The sequence below is a fragment of the Bos grunniens genome, chromosome 5 (assembly GCF_055505025.1).
Source record: "Bos grunniens cultivar Pamir isolate PY7600 chromosome 5, Bosgru_T2T1.0, whole genome shotgun sequence".
Classification (NCBI taxonomy): Eukaryota; Metazoa; Chordata; class Mammalia; order Artiodactyla; family Bovidae; genus Bos; species Bos grunniens.
The window spans coordinates 68,596,985-68,617,357 of NC_141169.1; the positions used below are offsets into that span (position 1 = coordinate 68,596,985).

Here is a 20,373-nt window from a genome sequence, read left to right on the forward strand (position 1 = left end):
CGCTTCTAAAAGATGTACACTGGAGAGTCTGGAATACGTACAGACCTCTACGGCAATGGGAACGACGGGTAAATTCCACAACACCCGGCGCAAGCTCCCGCAAAGACACGGGGGTAGAACTGCAGAAGGAAGAGCCAAACTACGCAGCTGACCAAAGACTACGATTCCCAGCATGCGCTACGGAGTTTCCTCTCTAGTACGTTGCATGCTGGGAACTGTAGTTCTTCGTCACTCGCATGGAAAAGCGCTTCGGGGTATTTTCAACCTCTCACGTGTGTCTCTTTACTGAGAAGCACTGTCAAACAGAAAGCTGACTGCGAAAAGTCGCTCTGGAATCATTCCCAACGTGACCCCACGCGTGGACACGGAAAAGGTGGAGAACTCGTTGCCATGGCTACCGCTTCCCCTGGGCACGGAATAAACGCGCTCTAGGATCCGGAAGTGGTTCCGCGCGACCTCCCCACAAGTGGGGATGAGTTCTGTGCTGACGTTCATTGGACGGTTTCCCTTAGAGGCCAGAAGAACCCAAGTAAAGGGGCGGTTCCGAGTGAGAGGGGCCCGCGGAACCATTTGATTGGAGAAAAGGGGCCAGGACTGGCCAATCGGGAGGAGCCACGCTTCGGGCATCGGGCACCGCACCTGGACAGCTCCGATTGGTGAACTGCGGTCCCCCCCACGAGTCCCCATTGGGTACAGCGGGTGCGTGGTGCGGTACGATTGGTGGGTTCGTGTTTCCCGTCCCCCGCCCGCGAGAAGTGGGGGTGAAAAGCGGCCGGACCCTCTCGGGGGGTAGTGGGCGGATCGCGCGGCTTGAGGTGTAAGCCTCGGAACTCCGGCGTAGGAGGGGGCGGAGGCGGCTCCTGAGCTCAAAGGGGACTTGAGACTCACCGGCCGTGCGCCATGAGGGCCCTGTGGGTGCTGGGCCTCTGCTGCGTCCTGCTGACCTTCGGTGAGTGGTCCTGGAGGAGAGGGCACCCCGGGACGCCCCCCTCTCCTCAAGCGCGGCCTCTTCTCGAAGGTTCTGGGGGCGTTGAGCCTGGGAGGAGGGGATAACAGGGTTAGGGTTTGGGCCAATGGGGGTGTCCATCGCTCTTCCTCGAAAGAGGTTGGGGGGATTTCCTTTTCTGTCACCTTCTGGAAGCATAAAAGGGGACTGGAGTCGTTTAAATCCCGTAAGATCTGGTGTCCGCTCCTAGCAGTCTCAGCCTCCTCGGGGTGGGGCCTCCCTCGGGCTCGCGCCCCCCCAAGAGCATCACTTGTGCCTTTTCCGGAGGACTTTTGTCAGACGCCGCAACCTTTGATCATCAGAGTTTGAGTGCACCCCCACCCCCACCCCCCGCCCCTAGTCTCCTCGCCAACGCGAGTTTCCTTTCTTAGCTGTTGGGCTGTGGAGCGTGGGGCCCTGGGGCAGCAGACCGGCAGTGTCAGCGGTTTGATTCACTTTTACTCTAGCTCCTTAAGGTCCTAAAATTTATTATCTCTTCCCTTTCTCAGGCCCCTGGGGCCAATTTCAGTTCTCCTGGGTAGAGGTTGCACAAACACTTTGTGCTTTCTGACCTGTGATATTGAAGGCCTAAGTTTTGGCATGGTCAGTTTGGAGGCCTTGTCTCGGCCTGCGCGCAACACGTGTGAATGTAGAAAGGACCTGGTATCAAGTCGGCTAAACAGTATTTATAAAGGATCCCGGGGCTACCCTTTTAGAGGTGATGGACACCTCCGTATTTAAAAATCTCCTGAGGGACCTCACTGTCTGAATTGAAATAAGAAATATGCCGACTTGGGTTTACATCGGTTATTTAAACCAGTGGATCCATTCTTCCATCGCCGGCTCCAATATTTACCAAGTGAATTTTGCAACCCCTACCCTGGCCTTGTTCCATCTTGGTACTTCATGAGAAGTACATGAAGCAACGATGTGTGAGAGTTTTCTGATGTTAAATCTTCCTTTAGGGTCAGTGCGGGCTGACGACGAAGTGGATGTGGATGGGACAGTGGAAGAAGATCTGGGTAAAAGTAGAGAAGGCTCAAGGACAGATGATGAAGTAGTACAGAGGTTTGTGTTCTTCTGAACCTATACATATAACCCCTTGGGAACCTGGAAGGCTGTAGCTTCTTTGTATCTCTTCTCCAAAGGCCCAGAAGTACTCTGAATTTAAATAGGTGAAAAATAAAGACATTAGAGGTAGCAACTGTGTGCATGCATAGTATCTCCTGACTTTGCCCCTAAGAATGACTGGTCAGAATAAGATGAATTAATTCCCTTGGAAACTATTTTGGTAACTATTTCAGAATACTAGCACTATAGCCTTGCTAAGATCTTAGAAAAGACTTTGGTTGTATGCTCAGTAAGTGTGTACACTTTGTAATTAAAAAGATTTACGTCTGTTGAGCAATGTTTTCATTCAGCCTTTTAGGACTTAAAACTTTGTAGAGCCTTAGAAACCAGAATTTCCCTGGCATGTGTCCCATGTGAGGGAACAGAAATGTGTGTGACTTTGCTTTATAATAGAGGAAAGTTGGGTTCACTTTTCTGACAATTTTAAGCATAGAGTGTTTCCAGCTTGGTATTAAAAGTAACCTATCATTGTGGAAAAATAATAGTGAGATGGTAGACTGGTAATATAAAGGTTTCCTTTTTACCCTTTCAACCTTTAAGACCATTGTGCTTTCATCACAGATGCTGTATTTTTGGAGGGAACTAAGTAATGCAATATTAGTTGATCAAATTTTTTTCCTCAGAGAGGAAGAAGCTATTCAGTTGGATGGATTAAATGCATCCCAAATAAGAGAACTTAGAGAGAAATCAGAAAAGTTTGCCTTCCAAGCTGAAGTTAACAGAATGATGAAACTCATCATCAATTCATTGTATAAAAATAAAGAGGTAAGCAGCCTGTGGTTATGATGTTATTTTGTTTCTGTATGGTAGCTAACTTGATGACTTTCACAGTTAATGTGCTTTGTTGCTGTTTAGTTGTGTAGTCCCTAAGCCATGTGTGACTCTTTGTGACCCCATGGACTGTAGCCTACCAGGCTCCTCTGTCCATGGGATTTCCCAAGCAAAAATACTGGAGTGGGTTGCCATTTCCTTCTCCAGGGAATCTTCCTGACCGAGGAATCACACCTGTAACTCCTGCCTTGGAGGCAGATTTCTTTACCACTGAACCACCAGGGAAGCCAATAGTTAATATGCTTACACAAACAGTTGTCAAAGTTTAAAGACCCAGCATGTGCACGAATGGCTACTAGATACCTATTTGTATTTGTGGGAAGGGGGAGAGACATTTTCTCTTCGTTCTCCCTTTCCCCTCCACTTGTGTTCATGGCTTGCTGAATAGTTGTGAGTCTTAAGGACATTCATACAAACTGAGTCTAAGTATTGAATACATTAAGGTCACTAAGAAGGGAAATAGAGTAGTAACTACTCTGATCAGTTCAAGTGTTCTATATAGTTGTTCCAGTTCTTTGTGTAAAGAACTGTATCTCCTTTTAGCAAGAGAGTAAAGCCACCCTTATACCATAATACTCTCTAGTCCTTAAAGAGAGTTTTTTCAGAGTACAGAGGAGAAATGAATTTGACGTTAAGTTTGATGTCATGTATTTTGAGGCTAATTGAAGTGTGTGTTAAATCTGGCTTCCATTTAGATTTTCCTGCGAGAACTGATTTCAAATGCTTCTGATGCTTTAGATAAGATAAGACTAATATCACTGACTGATGAAAATGCTCTTGCTGGAAATGAGGAGTTGACGGTTAAAATTAAGGTAAGCTTAGAACAATTTTAAAGTGGAAAGAACTCTTAGAGATAGGGAATCCATTGTCAGTCAAGGTAGACTAGGTTAGGGGCAGTAACAGTTAATTACCAACTGTCAGGGACTTAAATCAGGGGTCAGTCAAATATGGCCTGTGGGCCAAATCCAACCTGCTGCCTGTTTTTATAGATAAAGTTTTATTGGAACGTAGCCATGCCCATTTGTGAATTATCTGTGACTGCTTTTGACAGAGGCCGTACGGCCTATAAAGCCTAAGATACTCTCTGGTCCTTTTCCAGAAAAAGTTTGCCAACCCCTGGCTTTAAGTCATTAATCACAGGCTGCCTTGGGGCCTCTGCTTTGCATCATCCTCACCCTAGGACACAGGCTGATGGAGCAGCTGCCATCTGGCGTATAGCTGGTTGTCATGGTGCAAAGAAAGCTTGGAGGGTCTCATACCAGTTAAAGGCTCCACCCTGAAAGCCATGCTTTTGACTCCCACTTGTAACTCATTAGCCAGAACTTGTCACATGGCCTTAACCAACTATCAGTGAGGGAAATATATTCCGGTAATATTTCCGGAAGGCAGAGAGCCGGGAATATTTAGTGAAGAACATTGATCCCCACAGATTACAAAGACAGAAAAGACATAAGTCATTTAAGTTTCAGATCCTTTTATCTTCTATCAATGAAATAGAGAAAACATAAAATTTTATTTTTCTTGATTTTTTTGTTTTTCCCCTTAAATAACTTGTTCTGTTTAGGTCTATCTCTGCCCATTGACATTTAGACTGGTCCTTGCCTTCTTACATTGATCGATATTTTATCAAATACACTAAACTTAAAATTCTTCTCTATAAAGAAAGATGTTTGTACTTAAGATGTGCGCTTTTTGAAAAGACCATAAAATACTATCTGGAGGAGGGAAGGAGTTCAGTTTTTTTCCTGCATTGGATTGATGTGCTTCAAAACTGATAGCTTCTCAGTATATAGCTGAGTATTTCCTTTCCATATTGTGAGTATTAAGCAAGTGTAATTGTCTTGTTCTTGGTTTTAGTGTGACAAGGAGAAGAACCTGCTGCATGTCACAGACACTGGTGTAGGAATGACCCGGGAGGAGTTGGTGAAAAACCTTGGCACCATAGCCAAGTCTGGAACAAGCGAGTTTTTAAACAAAATGACTGAGGCACAAGAAGATGGCCAGTCAACATCGGAACTGATCGGTCAGTTTGGTGTTGGTTTCTATTCTGCCTTCCTTGTGGCAGATAAAGTTATTGTCACGTCGAAACACAACAATGACACGCAACACATCTGGGAGTCCGACTCCAATGAATTTTCTGTAATCGCTGACCCCAGAGGAAACACTCTCGGACGGGGAACAACCATTACGTGAGTATTACTCACTTGTAATGAGAATTAATAGCCATAGCCAGGCTCTTGACTCTCCAATTCTAGCTCTCTGAGCCAATGGCCTATTCTGGACCTTAATTTCTTTGCCTGTAAAAATGAGGAATGTGAGACCAGTTCTCATCATGTTAAGTATTTTGAGACCTTGCTAAGGACCAGACCCAGAGTTATGGTGGCTGCTGTCGATGGAGGGCATCAAGTAGGAAGGGTTAGCTCTTCCAGCTGAAGGCGCGTCAGAGGACTCACAGACAGGTGGCTTGTCCAGGTTTTCCAGGGAAGCAGGACTCAGAAAAGTGGTGGCAGTCTGTGGAGCATCGTGGATAAGGGCTTGGCAATACAATGTGTTCACAAGATTCAAGGAATGCATTTCAGGCAGTGGCAGTTACTCATTGAAATTGTAATGAAGTTTTTAAAGTTTTCTGAAGGTGGTATGGAGGGTGGCAGGGGCGGTTGAGAAGAGACTCTCAGTAACCTGGGTAACCGTTGAAAATATTCAAGATTGTAACTAGGGTTGGGGGCAGGTTAGAGAGAAGAGGTACAGATAAAGGACCTGAAAGAGAGTTATGAAAGTTCTCTGGAAGAAAATGTCTCACTGGAGGATAGTTAGATCTTGTCTGGTGGCTCAGATGGTAAAGAATCTGCCTGCAATGCTGAGACCCTTGTTCAATCCCTGGGTTGGGAATATCCCCTGGAGAGGGAATGGCTACCCACTCCAGTATTCTTGCCTGGAGAATCCCATGGACTGAGGAACCGGGCAGGCTACAGTCCATGGGGTTGCAAAGGGTCAGACATGACTGAGGATAGTTACAAGTCATCGAATTTGAAGTGGAATTTTAAGTCACCACCTTTGTGGGGCCGGGAGGGGCTGCATTGAGTTACAAGGGCTTCTCTTATTGTGGAGCACCGTCTCTCAAGCACATGGGCTCAGTGGTTGCCATGAATGGGCTTCTCTTGTTGCAGTGCATGGGCTCTCTAGTTACTTAGTTGCCCCAAGACGTGTGGGATCTGATCTGAGTTCCCCAATTCAGTTCAGTCTCAGTCGTGTCCGACTCCTTGCAACCCCATGAATCGCAGCACGCCAGGCCTTCCTGTCCATCACCAACTCCTGGGGTTCACTCAGACTTAAATCCACCGAGTCAGTGATGCCATCCAGCCATCATCCTCTGTCGTCCCCTTTTCCTCCTGCCCCCAACCAGGGTTCAAACCTGCATCCCCTTCAGTAGAAGCTTGGAGTCTTAATCACTGGGCCTCCAGGGAAATCCCAAGCCAGTAACTATTGTTGGTGTAAACAAGGCAGATCTTAGGCCCAGTTATCTCCTGGTGCTTACAGCACTGTGAAGTGTGAAGCAGACAGGAGACAGGACAGCTTTCTTGCTTTTGTTTTTTTATCTCCATCATAGAGATAAAGAAATTCCAATTTAGAAGTCAGTTGACTTACCCAGTTCTGCCAAGTGAAAATGTGCCCACAGCCCTGCTTTTTCCTTTTTTTCTTAATTCAGTTTAAAATTGTCTCAGTATAACTGATTTTTAAATATGCAAGTAGGAAACAAACATATATCTTATCATTTCAACATTTTCTTCATCCCAGAAGACATTTTTTGCCTTCACTGTCACAAATTTTCCTTTAATAAAAACTAGACAACTGCATTTTAGTATTTTTACTAATTTTTCATTGTAAACTTACCTTTCCCTCCCTTTGTTATTAACATTCACATATCCTGATCTCTTTAGGAGGCATCACTGATAGTTATACCCAAGTGCCCTCTCTGTTAGGTGGTAGGAGAATACAGGTAAATCACATCTCTTAACTAGAAAGACAGAAAATGATGTCCCAAGAGGTGTTTGTGTCTTGTGTTGCTAAGAGACAGGTGAGATGTCTAGATAGAAGTTCCACATGAGCAAACATTTTGTTGATACTCCATTCCCAGTGGCTAATGTGTGACTGGCAGATATTTGTATGAATGGATAAGGGTCATCAGGACAGTTTTCATGAAGTAGTATGGATGGTTGGTCAGTAAACGAAACTTTACAACAGGTTCTCCTTTCCTTGGGCAAAATTGCCTTTTTTCTTCAAGGCCTACCCCACCAATTCACTCAGTGGATACTTGCTTGAATGTCTATTAACTGCTAGAGTTTAGGGCTACAGTGGAGAATAAGACAGTGGCTGTTCCTCCTTTCACATGGCTCATTCAACTAAGAAAGAAAACACAAGAAATAATTTCAGAATGGCAAATGCCAGAAACGAAGCTAAGGGACAACCCCCTTATCAGAAGGTCTTTCTGAAATGGTTTTGAGTTAGGTTCAGATGTTCTAGGCAGCAAGCACTGCACGTTGGACAGTTTCAGAGGCACATTTGAGGAACTGAAAGTCTAGAATGGCCAAAGGGAAAAGAGCAAAGGCAAGGAAGTAGCAAGTTCAAGATCTTGCCCTACCTACATGTTACTTCATCTTAATACTGGGCCAGTAAAGTAGAGGCTGTCAGACGAGTGTTTGCTCCCTACTCCTGTTCTTAGCCCTAGTGAGCCACCACTTATGAGAGATTTAGTGAAGAATAAATGAGATCATGAAATCAGCATCTTGTAAATGCTAACATAAAATGGCTTCTGCCCCTCCTGCTTATTCTATCTTCTGCATTTCTCCCTAAAGCTAGTCACTGCTTCTCATCTGTTGTCTCTCATGCCATCTCCTCAGAGATGAGAGAATTAAGTACTACTGCATCTTTTAAAGTCAGCCTTTCCTGAACACCTTCCTCTTTGCCATCAAAATGTAAACGTATTGAAGTCTCTCTGGGAGGAGGGGCAGGCAGGTGATGCACCTTTCTGCTGTCAGGCACGTGCTCTCTCGTTTTCTTTCCTATCTACTGTTGGGCGTTTCGAAAAAGCAGACTTGCCTTTGCTGCTATTTCACCTTCTGTTCCCCCCTCAGCCCACGGTATTTTGACTTTATCCACCACTTTTCCATGGAAATAAATTACCAGTATTCCTTGTTGCTAAATCCAGTGGATTCGGTCTTATTTTAGTTGCTGTGATCCCCAGCAATAGTGTCTCTCTTTCTTTTTTTTTTTTTTTTTTTGAGTTTTTCTTTTGTGTTTTCTACAGAATTTGCATTTTACTGCTCACTCCTTAAAACAATCCACTCAGTACCTAGCATCATTTTTTTAAATTTCCTTTGCCTGTTTCTTAAATGTTGATAGTCTCTTTTCTTCAGAAGTTCAGTTTTAGCCCTCTGTGTCCTGTGTCCATCATGCAGTCTTAACCACTGTTGTGGATTCAGGCTCCAGTTCCTTCTCGGGCTTCTCTAATCTATATTCTTAGCCAAGATCAGGAGTCAGCAGACTTTTAGTTAAAGGGTCAGCTAGTAAATATTTTAAGCTCATGAACTATAGGATCATGAGATTTCTCATGTCAGAACTCTCCTATCCATAGTTTGAAAGCGGCCATAGACAGTATATGATGAGGTTGTGTCCTGATGAAATTTCTTGTGAGTGGCAACCAGAGTTTGCCAACCCCTGGTCTAGATCTTGCTACTGGGTTCTAAGCTTATATATCTAATTGCCTCTTGAATACCTGACTAAGATGTCTAATCATCAGCTTCAATTTGCATCCAAAACTGATGCAACTTGGTACCAACCTAGGATCACTAGTATGTATACTCCGAGACCAGAGTTTAGTCCCCTCACTAGGCTGGGTCATCATGTACTGTGTACTTGCTGGAAACTCCTCCTAAACTATACGCTTTTTGAGGCAAGGAGGGGACCATGGATACAACATTATCCATTTCTATTGGGAGCACAGACATCAAGATATGGGCTACCCACTGTGTTTGAGAGTATGATGTGGCTGTTATTTTTGGTGGGTGGAGGAGAAGTTTGCAGCAAGGGTGGTAAGGAAGAAGAAGCAGCAGTGCTTCAGTTTTTGGTACTGTAGTTATTATCTCAGCCAGTGCTGTTCCTGATAGAACTTTCTGTGGTAGACATGGTCTTTCACTACTCTGTCCAGTATGGCAGCCACTTGCCACATGTGACTGTTGACTTGGAATGTGGCGATTTAACTAAAGAACTGACTTTAACTGTTACGACTATAACTATTTATAACTGACTATAACTGACTTTTAACTATTAACAAATAGTCACATGTAACAGGTGGGTGGCTCCTTTTTGTTTAGTGCAAATAAACAGTAGTTCAGATTAATGTTCTAGCTATTATTTTAAATAAATTCATTTATTTATTTTTGACTGTGCTGGCTCTTTGTTGCTGCGCAGGCTTTTCTGTAGTTGCAGTGAACAGGGTCTACTCTAGTCATGGTGCGTGGGCTTCTCACTGCAGTGGCTTCTCTTGTAGAATATGGGCTCTAGGGCACGTGGGCTCAGTAGTTGCAGCGCCCAGGCTCTAGAGCGCAGGATCAATAGTTGTGATGTACAGGCTTAGTTGTTCCATGGCATGTGGGATCTTCCTGGATCAGGGATCAAAACCATGACTATTGCATTGGCATGTGAATTCTTTACTGCTGAGCCATCAGAGATGCCCTCTAGCTTTTTCTTAAGGAACGTGTTTTTATTAGGGGTTAACTGTCTATAGTATGTAATCAGTTGATTTCTAGGGAAGCTAGCAGAGTGCGTATGATTCAACTTTTCTCCAGAATATTGCAGACTTCCCACCTTCGGCTAGCTTAAGATTTCTGTTCTTCAAATGAAAAAAAATCCAGCACATTGAGGAGATTGGAAACCTTTTCATTTTTTGCTTATAATGAAGACTGTTTTCCACTTGAGGGAGTGCAAGAAAGATTCTTCCTTTTACTATACCCATATTTGGTACATTTAGCTCACAAACCTTTATTGGTGATAAGAGTTCTTAACATGAATGATGGGGGCTTTGTGGGTTATGCACAGTTGGCTATTATAATCAAATGAATATTTACACAAATTTATATGTCAGAACTTTTAAATAATGACGTGTCTCTAAATGTCTTATTTTCCTTGCAGCCTTGTTTTAAAAGAAGAAGCATCTGATTACCTTGAATTGGATACAATTAAAAACCTCGTGAAAAAATATTCACAGTTCATAAACTTTCCTATTTATGTATGGAGCAGCAAGGTAAATTTATATGAATAAAATTTATATATGTATATTACCTTGGACATATTTAAATATTTAACACATAAAGAATGAAGGTTAAATCTGGTTCTTCTAATGCAGGATACTCAGTATTTTCTTACTGAAGACTATTTTTTTGAGCTGTAATTTTTTTTCATATCTTATAGATAAAATCAAGAATTATGAAACATTAGCTTAACCATCATTCTATTTTCTACATAAACAGACTGAAACGGTTGAGGAACCTGCCGAAGAAGAAGAAGCAGCAAAAGAAGATAAAGAAGAATCTGATGATGAAGCTGCAGTAGAAGAAGAGGAAGACGAAAAGAAACCAAAAACTAAAAAAGTAAGCCCGGTTCATCCTCCTACTTAAAATATTGTTTAGGTTATAAGGTACCAGATTCCTAGAAAAAGGGGTAAGATTTCTTGATGCAGGAGAGGGGTTTGGGTTGGAGGAAGGTGGTCAGAGGCTACAGCCTTCCAGTTATAAACGAGCACCAGGGACACAAGAGACAGTGTGGTGGGGCCAGCACTGCTCTGGAATGTATGGAAAAGCTGTAAGAGTCTTAATTCCTGAGAGTTCTCATTATAAGGAGATTTTTTCTTTTGGTCCATTTCTTAAAATTGTTTATTCTTTTATTCTCATCTGTATGAGATGATGGAGGTTAGCTTACTGTGGTCATTATTTTCACAATATGTGTAAACCTTTATGTGGTACACCTGCAACTCATATAGTAATGATCTCAATTGTATCTCGGTAAAACCAAGGCAGGGGAGATGGGAGAACAAAGGTGGAAAATATTTTTTAGATTATATTAGAAAAAACACAGAAACCTGGATATGCACAGACTGATTTAAGCTTCAGTTCTTCATGATCTTTTCTCAAGGCCTTGTCTGCAGGCCCAGCTTTTAAAATCCAAGCTGTTTGTGTGCGTTTTCTCTCCTTAGAAAGTTTTAAGTAGCAAACGCAGATCATTTTTATGAATTATTCTCTGACTTTTATGTATTGCCCAGGACTGGTGGCTTATGATAAGTCTTGAATTTTAAAATCTTGAAATCTTTTTGCATCTTCTTTTGTCACATAGATATGAATTATAATTAAATTAATTAAATTAATTCTGGTCTGCTCAGGTAGCAGAGTAGGTAGAAGTAATGGTGAATTGTGAGAAATATATAAGATGTTGGATTTCTGTAAGTCATGAAATAGAAATACATAATATGTATATCCTTCTAACCTCAAAACATATATTCAAGAAATAACATTTTAGCTAGTTAAAAATAACTGAAAAAAAATCTTAATTGGATTGTTACCAATTATTACAACCATTTGCCTTTCTTGTATTAAATATCAGTCTTAAATATTTAGAGAGATACTTAAAAAAATTTATTTTTAAATTTTGAATATTTATTTATTTATTTGGCTGTTATGGGTCTCAGTTGTGGAGCCCAGGCTTAGTTGCTTCATGGTGTGTGGGATCTTCCCAGACCAGGATCAAACCAGTGTCCCTTGAATTGCAAGGCAGATTCTTAACCACTGGACCACCAGAGAAGCCCTTTAAAAAAAATTTTGATCCATTTGGCAGGAACCATATTACAATAGAGATACCCTATATTATTTTGAAATGTTCTAAAGCTGTAGTTACTGTACTATAACTATTGATACCATTGGTGTAACTTAGGAGAAACTAATCAAATACTGTAACTTCAGGTTGAAAAAACTGTCTGGGATTGGGAACTGATGAACGATATCAAACCCATATGGCAGAGACCATCGAAAGAAGTAGAGGAGGATGAATACAAAGCTTTCTACAAATCATTTTCAAAGGTAAATGTTATTTTAAAATAATGTGATAAGAAAACATCCCTATATCAAAAATAGGTTTAAACACAGGTTTATAACTATTTCAGCACAACCAGTTTCCTTTTTAATCCTGTGTGTTTTATATTATGCATTAAAAACTTTACTCTGAGATGGAATCTATAGGCTTCTAGACTAGATCACCAAGGCTCTATGCTACAAAAAAAATTAAGAACCACCTACGTCAATAGATGCTTGATTTTTGCTACAGAACCTGTAAGGCATAAAATCATGCTATTGAATGTCCTTTACCATAATCTTAAAGGCTTGTTTACAACATCAAACATTTATTTTGAGGCCATGCCTAGAAATGATGACTAAATCTGTTGTCTTGCTTTTTTTTTTTTTTACTGATCATTTCTTATAACTCTTAGAATCCAAAACTAGCTTTGACTAAGATGGTTTCAAGTTAATGTTTTCTCAAACAGCATTTTGTACAAATAGAACAATTTAATGAACTTAGCATGGCTAGAGAAAACTGTGTCCATCATGCAGTCTTAACCACTGTTGTGGATTCAGGCTCCAGCTCCTTCTCGGGGTTCTCTAATCTGTATTTTTAGCCTAGATCAGGAATCAGCAGACCTTTAATGAAAGGGTCAGCTAGTAAATATTTTAAGCTCATGAACTATAGGATCTGTGACATGTCAGAACTCTCCTATCCATAGTTTGAAAGCAGCCATAGACAGTATATGATGAGGTTGTGTCCTGATGAAATTTCTTGTGAGTGGCACCCAGAGTTTGCCAACCCCTGGTCTAGATCTTGCTACTGGACTCTGATTGTTCTGTATTCTTTATTCTATCTGCTGATTTGTTACTTAACCTTTGTTTCCCTTACGTTAACATCCAACTACCTTTAAGCTTTACCTCTAAAAACTTTCCCTTGGTTCTGCCTCCTTTTTCATTCTCATGTAACCTAAAATCCTAGCATATATAGAGGTACTTACATCTTAACAGCTATATTAGAAATATGTGAGCAGTGTGTGATTTTAGTCTTTTAGAGGCTACATTAAAAAAAAAATTGAAACAGGCCAAGTTAACTTTTAATAGTCTATGTTTTTTTAACCCAGTATTCCAATAGTATTTCAACAGGTAATCAATACAAAAAATTGGTCCTTTTTGGTTTTTTTGTTTGATTGGGGGTTTTTGTGGGATATTTGTTGGTGCTACATTATCAAAGTCTGGTGTATGTCTTACACTGACCAACACATCTCACTGTGGACTAGCTACATTTCAGGTGCTCAGTATGGATAATATAGGAATTTTCTGTTCTTATATACCTCTTGGATCCACTGCTGCAGTCCAAGTTTCTTGGAAGAAATCTGTTGCTGAATGCTTTTTTAGCTGAACAGTACACTCACAAAATTTCTTATGTCATTTTGTCATTTAGACAGGATGGTGGTTTTCCTGTCCTATCCTCTCATGTGTGTAGAACCTAGACTCAGCCATCCTTCCCAGGGGTAGGCAATAGAGAACTGTTGACAGCCACATCAGAATAGCCATGTCCAGCCAGTTAGAAGTGCAGTCTTAACTGTTTCTTCTTCCCTCTTTGCCTTCCTCTCCCCTTCACTTATTTGGTAAAGGAACTTTTTTGTTAGTTGACTGTTAAACTGCATGTGTACCACACCCTATGTTGCTTAGCCTTTGCACTGCCTTTTCCATGTGCCTTTTGAATGACCCAAGATACCAACTTTCTAGGAAAGCGATGACCCCATGGCATATATCCACTTTACTGCTGAAGGGGAAGTTACCTTCAAGTCAATTTTATTCGTACCCACATCTGCCCCACGTGGTCTGTTTGATGAATATGGATCCAAGAAGAGTGATTACATTAAGGTGAGTTTTTAAATAGTATAAACTGAGTTTAAAATTTGGAAGCATGATTTCCAGAAAGTGACCTTTGTTTTTTTGGTCTCCACTTTAGCTGTATGTGCGCCGAGTATTCATCACAGACGACTTCCATGATATGATGCCCAAGTACCTGAATTTTGTCAAGGGTGTTGTAAGTATCTGGAGGTTATTGGGGGAAGAGGGGAGTAGAGTGGGGGTCTTAAATTGGGCTTTTTTTGGTCGGTTGGTTTTGTTTTTCTCTGACGTTTGTATTGCTTGTTGAACTTTTGCTGTCTGCAGGTGGACTCGGATGATCTCCCCTTGAATGTTTCCCGTGAGACACTTCAGCAACATAAACTGCTTAAGGTAAGTAAAGTGAAGTCGCTTCAGTCGTGTCCGACCCTTAGCGACCCCATAGACTGCAGCCTACCAGGCTCCTGCATCCATGGGATTCTCCAGGCAAGAACACTGGAGTGGATTGCCATTTCCTTCTCCAATCCAAATGTTCAAACATAGAAGTTGAAAGAGCTGTCCAGTGAGCACCCATATATATGTACTATCTGGTCTAAAGTTAGAATATAAACATGAAAGCAATCTTGTAACTGTTGCCAGTGACAACTTAAGTTTCCATTCAGTCTGACACAGGAATACTTGGCCATTCCCTGCCCCCCTTGGTAAATACCAGTGTCTTTGTATCTTTCTCCACTACTCCCCTGCTACCTTACATAGTGTAGGTTCTCAAAAGTTTGTGAGGAAGTTCTCTAATGAGTTATTCTGTCATTTTGTTTAGGTGATTAGAAAGAAGCTTGTCCGTAAAACTCTGGACATGATCAAGAAGATTGCTGATGAGAAATACAATGATACTTTTTGGAAAGAATTTGGTACCAACATCAAGCTTGGTGTGATAGAAGATCACTCAAATCGAACACGTCTTGCCAAACTTCTTAGATTCCAGTCTTCTCACCATCCAAGTGACATGACTAGTCTAGACCAGTATGTGGAAAGAATGAAGGAGAAGCAGGACAAAATCTACTTCATGGCTGGGGCCAGCAGGAAAGAGGTGAGAGAACTTCGACTGGTCTGCTGTGTAGCTAGGGACTGATTTATAGCCAACTCTTGAGAGAGAAAAAAAGGAAAATTTGTAAACTGAAATAGTTCTGAGACCTGGTCAGTTACTGACAGGAAGAAAAGTCATTTGTATTCTCTGCATCTCTTAATTCCCTACCCATAAAATGGGATTGTTGGTACTCTATAAATGTACCTACTTGGATGAAGAAAACATACTAAGGCCAAACTGGAAATTTGTGTTATTTCTTTTAATTTTGTAGGCCGAATCTTCTCCCTTTGTTGAGCGACTTCTGAAAAAGGGCTATGAAGTGATTTATCTCACAGAACCTGTGGACGAATACTGCATTCAGGCTCTTCCCGAGTTCGACGGGAAGAGGTTCCAGAATGTTGCCAAAGAAGGAGTGAAGTTTGATGAAAGTGAGAAAAGTAAGGAGAGTCGTGAAGCAGTTGAGAAAGAATTTGAGCCTCTGCTAAACTGGATGAAAGATAAAGCCCTCAAGGACAAGGTATTCTAGAAATTAGAAACACTGAAAATTTTAGCATCTGTGTTTTAAAAAATTGTTTTGTTAGCAAATTAAACTTTGTAACTGGTTACTTTTGTAGTCATTAAAAGTTATACAGAACACTTAATATTGTTACATTATTGGGAGGACAAGCTTAAAATTGATGAACTGAAGAATTACAGGGATAAGTAATTATTCTGTATGTAGGTACTTTTTTTTTCTTTGTAACTGAAAGTTTTTCATAATTTAATATTGTCTTTACAATAGCTTAAATTTTTACAGGTTAAACTTAAGTTGTATATGTTTTTGAAAGTTTAAGTATTTCTGACTAAGAAATTCAGTTATGAAATGACAGTTTTCCTAAGAATCTGAATAAGAGGTACTTTTCTGAACTGCCTGTTTGTGATCTTAAGTGATGAGTCCTTAAGGAGTTGAAATGCAATTACTTGACGACCTTTATTGTTGATATTTAGAGATAACTAACTTTCGCTTTCTCCTCCAAAGATCGAGAAGGCTGTGGTGTCTCAGCGCCTGACAGAGTCTCCGTGTGCTCTGGTAGCCAGCCAGTACGGGTGGTCTGGCAACATGGAGAGGATCATGAAAGCCCAGGCATACCAGACAGGCAAGGACATCTCAACCAAGTAAGCATCCTCAGGGAAGGCCCTGCCAGGATGTAAGCTCTCGCCCAGCCTCCCATTAGAAGATAACACAGCTTCTACACAAAGAACTAATGGGTTTTAAGTGTCTACCACTCTCCATTATAGAGAAGTTGACAAAATGATTAGATTTACTAAAGAAAAGGTCTTGCACTTGTGATTTATATTTAGTATTTTATATACAGATGGAAATTTTCTTGATCTGTTACATATAATGTCTTTCAGCATTAGGTTTTCTGCTTGTATCTGGACTGCCTTTACATTTTCAGATAATAGTTAAAGATGAAGTTAAGGACAGTTACATTTCTTAAATGAGTTAAATCCTTTTTAATTACCCCTTCTACCCCAAGTGGTATTCTCCACTAAATACAGGGTAGAAGATGCACAACCAGCAATTGAACTCAAGGACCAAGTACTGGAGGTACACTAGGTCTTTGGTACCCTTTATTTTTAAGAAATGTGTATTTCAGGTTTATATTTTAATGTAACAACCGTAGTTTTGAAAATGACTTCTTCCTTGCTTTTATTCTCTCTTCTACCTGGACTGTCTTCTAACTAGCTACCTATTGTCACACTTTTTTTCCCCAACCGTAGCTTAAGGATTCTTCTATCCGAAGTGTAGTTTACATTGTCTCAATCCCTAAACTCCATTTAAAATATACCTATATTTCATAATTAGCATGGCTCAAGTGTATAATATTTATAAAATCAGATGCCAAAGTGCTGTTTTATTTGTCTTGTACCTTGGCTAGATTGTAAATGTCAGGTGGAAAATGGGTTTCTGCTTATATTCCATTGCAACAGTACAGTAGCCATTTAAGTCCATCTTCTCAGTCATTTATTAACAGGATGGTACCTTCTATCCAACAAACATTTGAGCACCTACTGTGTCTATATACTGATGCTGCACAGTAGACATCACTACTCTTTTGCAATGTTCAGACTAGTCAGGATTGAGAAATCAAGGCATAATTCTGTAAGCCCTGTGTGTATGATAGGTATGCCAAGATGTAGGGAGAAAGGTTCCTTCCTGTCCTCAGCCTGCAACTGCAGGAAGGAGAGCAGTCATGGAGGACAGGTAGGATGCTAACAATGATGATGGTATACCCATAATGCATTGCAGCCGAGCTTAGTGAAAAGTGCCATTTTTCTTGGAACCATATTGGTTGAAGCATCATGAAGAAGGTGTTACTTAAGCAGCACCCAGAGCCTGTTCTGTTCCAGAACTCTGGGGAGACACAGCTGCAATTATGATAGTGATTGCATTAAGAGGGGATGAACAGGACATTAAATCAGTTCATCCACTCAACAAAAGGCACTTGGGATTCATTAGTAAATAAAGTAGTTCTTTATTGTACTATTTGATCTAACCATGCACATTGCCCTTTAAAAGGGAAAGCGTGATTTAACAATATATAAGCATGTCTTGATTTTTTAAAAGTTATCTGTAATTATGTAAGTTATACTAGAATGTGGGAAATGTATGGACCCTCAAATTTGATCTATTTGTTAACGTTCATTTCTACTCTGTAACAGTTATTATGCCAGCCAGAAGAAAACATTTGAAATTAACCCCAGACACCCACTAATCAGAGACATGCTTCGAAGAGTTAAGGTGAGCAGTATCACGGCCTTACTCCTCTTTTTAATTTGACTTCTTTGGACCCTTTAGTATTAATAAAGTGTGTGACTCCTTCCATTTCAGGAAGATGAAGATGACAAAACTGTTTCAGATCTTGCTGTGGTTTTGTTTGAAACAGCAACACTGCGGTCAGGATATCTTTTGCCAGACACTAAAGCATATGGAGACAGAATAGAAAGAATGCTTCGCCTCAGCTTAAACATCGACCCTGATGCAAAGGTTTGATGTAACTTACTGAATGTTTGAGTCCCGGTATCAGGCTCTGTGCTAAAAATGAATGAGAAATTTCCCCTTTCGCATCCATTTTCTTTTTTTGCCTGTCTCCCTTTGTTAGCTTGACTGTTAACTCTAATTACAGGGTTTCCTCTATAGTTTTGTAGTTAACAGAATTAACTGAATTGAAGTTAATTATGATCTTACACATTTAAATGAACAGAATGAACACAGAGCCAAGGTGTTTGATGCATTATGGGCTCATAAATGTTGCCCTTAGGTTGAAGAAGAACCCGAAGAAGAACCCGAGGAAACAACAGAGGACACCGCAGAAGACACAGAGCAAGATGAAGAGGAAGAGATGGACGCAGGAACAGACGAGGAAGAACAAGAAACAGCAGAGGTAGAGCAAACCAAGAGGGGGACTTGCATTTTTAGTTCTTGAAAGTCAGAACTATTGCCAAAGTCAAGAAATAGGCATCTAATATCAAATTCAAAAGCTGGAACAAATCAATTTAAATGTGTATTTTGATCCTCCCCACTGCCTTTACTTCCTTAGTTTAGCCATCCATTCTATTTTTAAATAGGCAAGGAGCCTAGGGAGGCAGGGACTGGCGGCTGCAACTTTATTTTAATCTTTTTGTTGGCTGTGCTGGGTTTTGCTGCTGTGCGGACTTTCTCTGGCTTTGGAGAGCAGGCGCTTACTCTCCTCATCGCGGTGGCTCCTCTTGTTTCAGAGCAGGGGCTTCAGTAGTTGCAGCACATGCCCTCAGTAGCTAGGGCTGCCAGGCTCCAAAGCACAGACTCGACAGTTGTGGCTCAGCTGCTCTGTGGCACGTGGGATACTCCCAGCTCAGAAATCAAACCCGTGTCTCCTGCCTTGGCAAATGGATTCTTTATTCCTGAACCACCAGGGAAGCCCTCGCCACCCATTCTTGAGGTGTTTTTAAGCAGATTACTCCTTAGTCTACTGTGCTTCCATGTTCTCTGCCACTTGCTTCTGCCTTACAGTAACATTAACCGATTCTAAATTTTTGATTGTTCAGGGACTATTGATCTTATGGGTTCTAGGTTATTTTGCAGATTAGCAAGCTAAGATTCTAGCCTATAGATCCGATAATGGAAATAGGCTGGATCTATTTCCATTTTTACCATACATGAACCTTTGGTGAGCAAAGGTTTGTTGTGCTGATTTTTAATGTATTCTGATTTTTCTGTTTTCACAGAAATCTACAGCTGAAAAAGATGAACTGTAAATTATACTCTTCCCATTTGGATGCTGTGTGGAGAGGGAATGTGAAGTTTATTTCTTTTGGGAGAGACTTGTTTTGGATGTGTCCCCCACCCCCATGCCCTCAGCCCCCTTCTCCTCTGCACTGTAAAATGTTGGGATTGTGGTCACAGGAAGAAGTGGGGTTTTTAGTTGAATTTTTTTTAACATTCCTCATGAATGTAAATTTGTACTATTTAACTGACTATTCTTGGTGTAAAATCTTGTCATGTGTATAAAAATAAAAAAGGTCCCAAATATCCAATGTCTTGCTTGTCTTTTTATAATTCATTGTATAGAGCTCCCTGATACTTGATTTTTCTTGCAGTTTTTTGGTGATATACAGCATAATGTCTTGACTTACATACATCAGGAAATGGTACAAGTAGTGAACGTCCATCATCTCATAGATACAAAATAAAGTAGTTCTTAGATCCTGTGTCCTGAGTTTTCTTCTTAGAAAAGTAATGCATACTTAAGAAAAGTGGCTTTTAAAATTCTTAAAAATCACTCATAGAAAGAAGGGACATACTCTTCTTTACAGAATTCCAAATAGTACATGTAGATGCTCCCCCTTCCAGGAAGTGGAGCTGAATCCTCCTTTCCTTTTTGAACGTGGGCTGGATTTAATGACTGTCTTCTAGAGTGTGGAAAGCAGGAAACAGTAACTCTAGAGCAGAGAACCTTGGCAGATGCTACCCTAATAACCAAGTGTTCGAGGTTTGTATCAGCCAGTGATGTCATGTACCCCCTGACATGTGAAGGAGGGCACTTCACCTCTGGTGGTATTCAAAAACTCAGCCTAACCTAGAATATGTGAACAAAACCAGGGAAAGAAGCCTCATAGGAGGAGACTAAGGAGACATGGCAACTAAATGTCATAGTAGCCTGGATAGATGAAAGCTGGGGAAATCCAGAATCAGACCTAGTTCTGGCATGTGTGATCTGTACCATGGTCATGTTACATGAGGGCATTCATGGAAATGCAGAGGGATTTGGGAACTGTGCTGTCTTGGCAGTTTTCCTGTAAATCTAAACTTACTCCAAAAGAATCCAAACCCTAGAAATACTAACCTCTCACTAAGCACA

The 20,373-nt window shown here is 40.9% G+C and overlaps 1 protein-coding gene across 1 annotated transcript; it reads left to right on the top strand.

The window, feature by feature from the left end:
* Nucleotides 1-791: 791 nt before the first annotated feature.
* Nucleotides 792-19,544, top strand: HSP90B1 (heat shock protein 90 beta family member 1). The gene is made up of 18 exons (XM_086401066.1): nucleotides 792-949; nucleotides 1,951-2,053; nucleotides 2,740-2,881; nucleotides 3,643-3,759; nucleotides 4,805-5,136; nucleotides 10,136-10,247; nucleotides 10,474-10,593; nucleotides 11,956-12,072; nucleotides 13,801-13,938; nucleotides 14,027-14,104; nucleotides 14,233-14,298; nucleotides 14,723-14,992; nucleotides 15,261-15,506; nucleotides 16,008-16,144; nucleotides 17,696-17,774; nucleotides 17,865-18,020; nucleotides 18,295-18,417; nucleotides 19,241-19,544. Exons 1-18 carry the CDS (start codon nucleotides 901-903, stop codon nucleotides 19,268-19,270), a joined length of 2,415 nt encoding a protein of 804 aa, XP_086257192.1. The 5' UTR covers nucleotides 792-900; the 3' UTR covers nucleotides 19,271-19,544.
* The last annotated feature ends 829 nt before the right edge of the window (nucleotides 19,545-20,373 follow it).

Coding starts and splice junctions, on each gene's coding strand:
- HSP90B1 (XM_086401066.1), top strand. CDS start 901: ATGAGGGCCCTGTGGGTGCTGGGCCTCTGCTGCGTCCTGCTGACCTTC. Junction 950..1,950: donor CTGCGTCCTGCTGACCTTCG/GTGAGTGGTCCT, acceptor ATCTTCCTTTAG/GGTCAGTGCGGGCTGACGAC. Junction 18,418..19,240: donor AAGAACAAGAAACAGCAGAG/GTAGAGCAAACC, acceptor CTGTTTTCACAG/AAATCTACAGCTGAAAAAGA.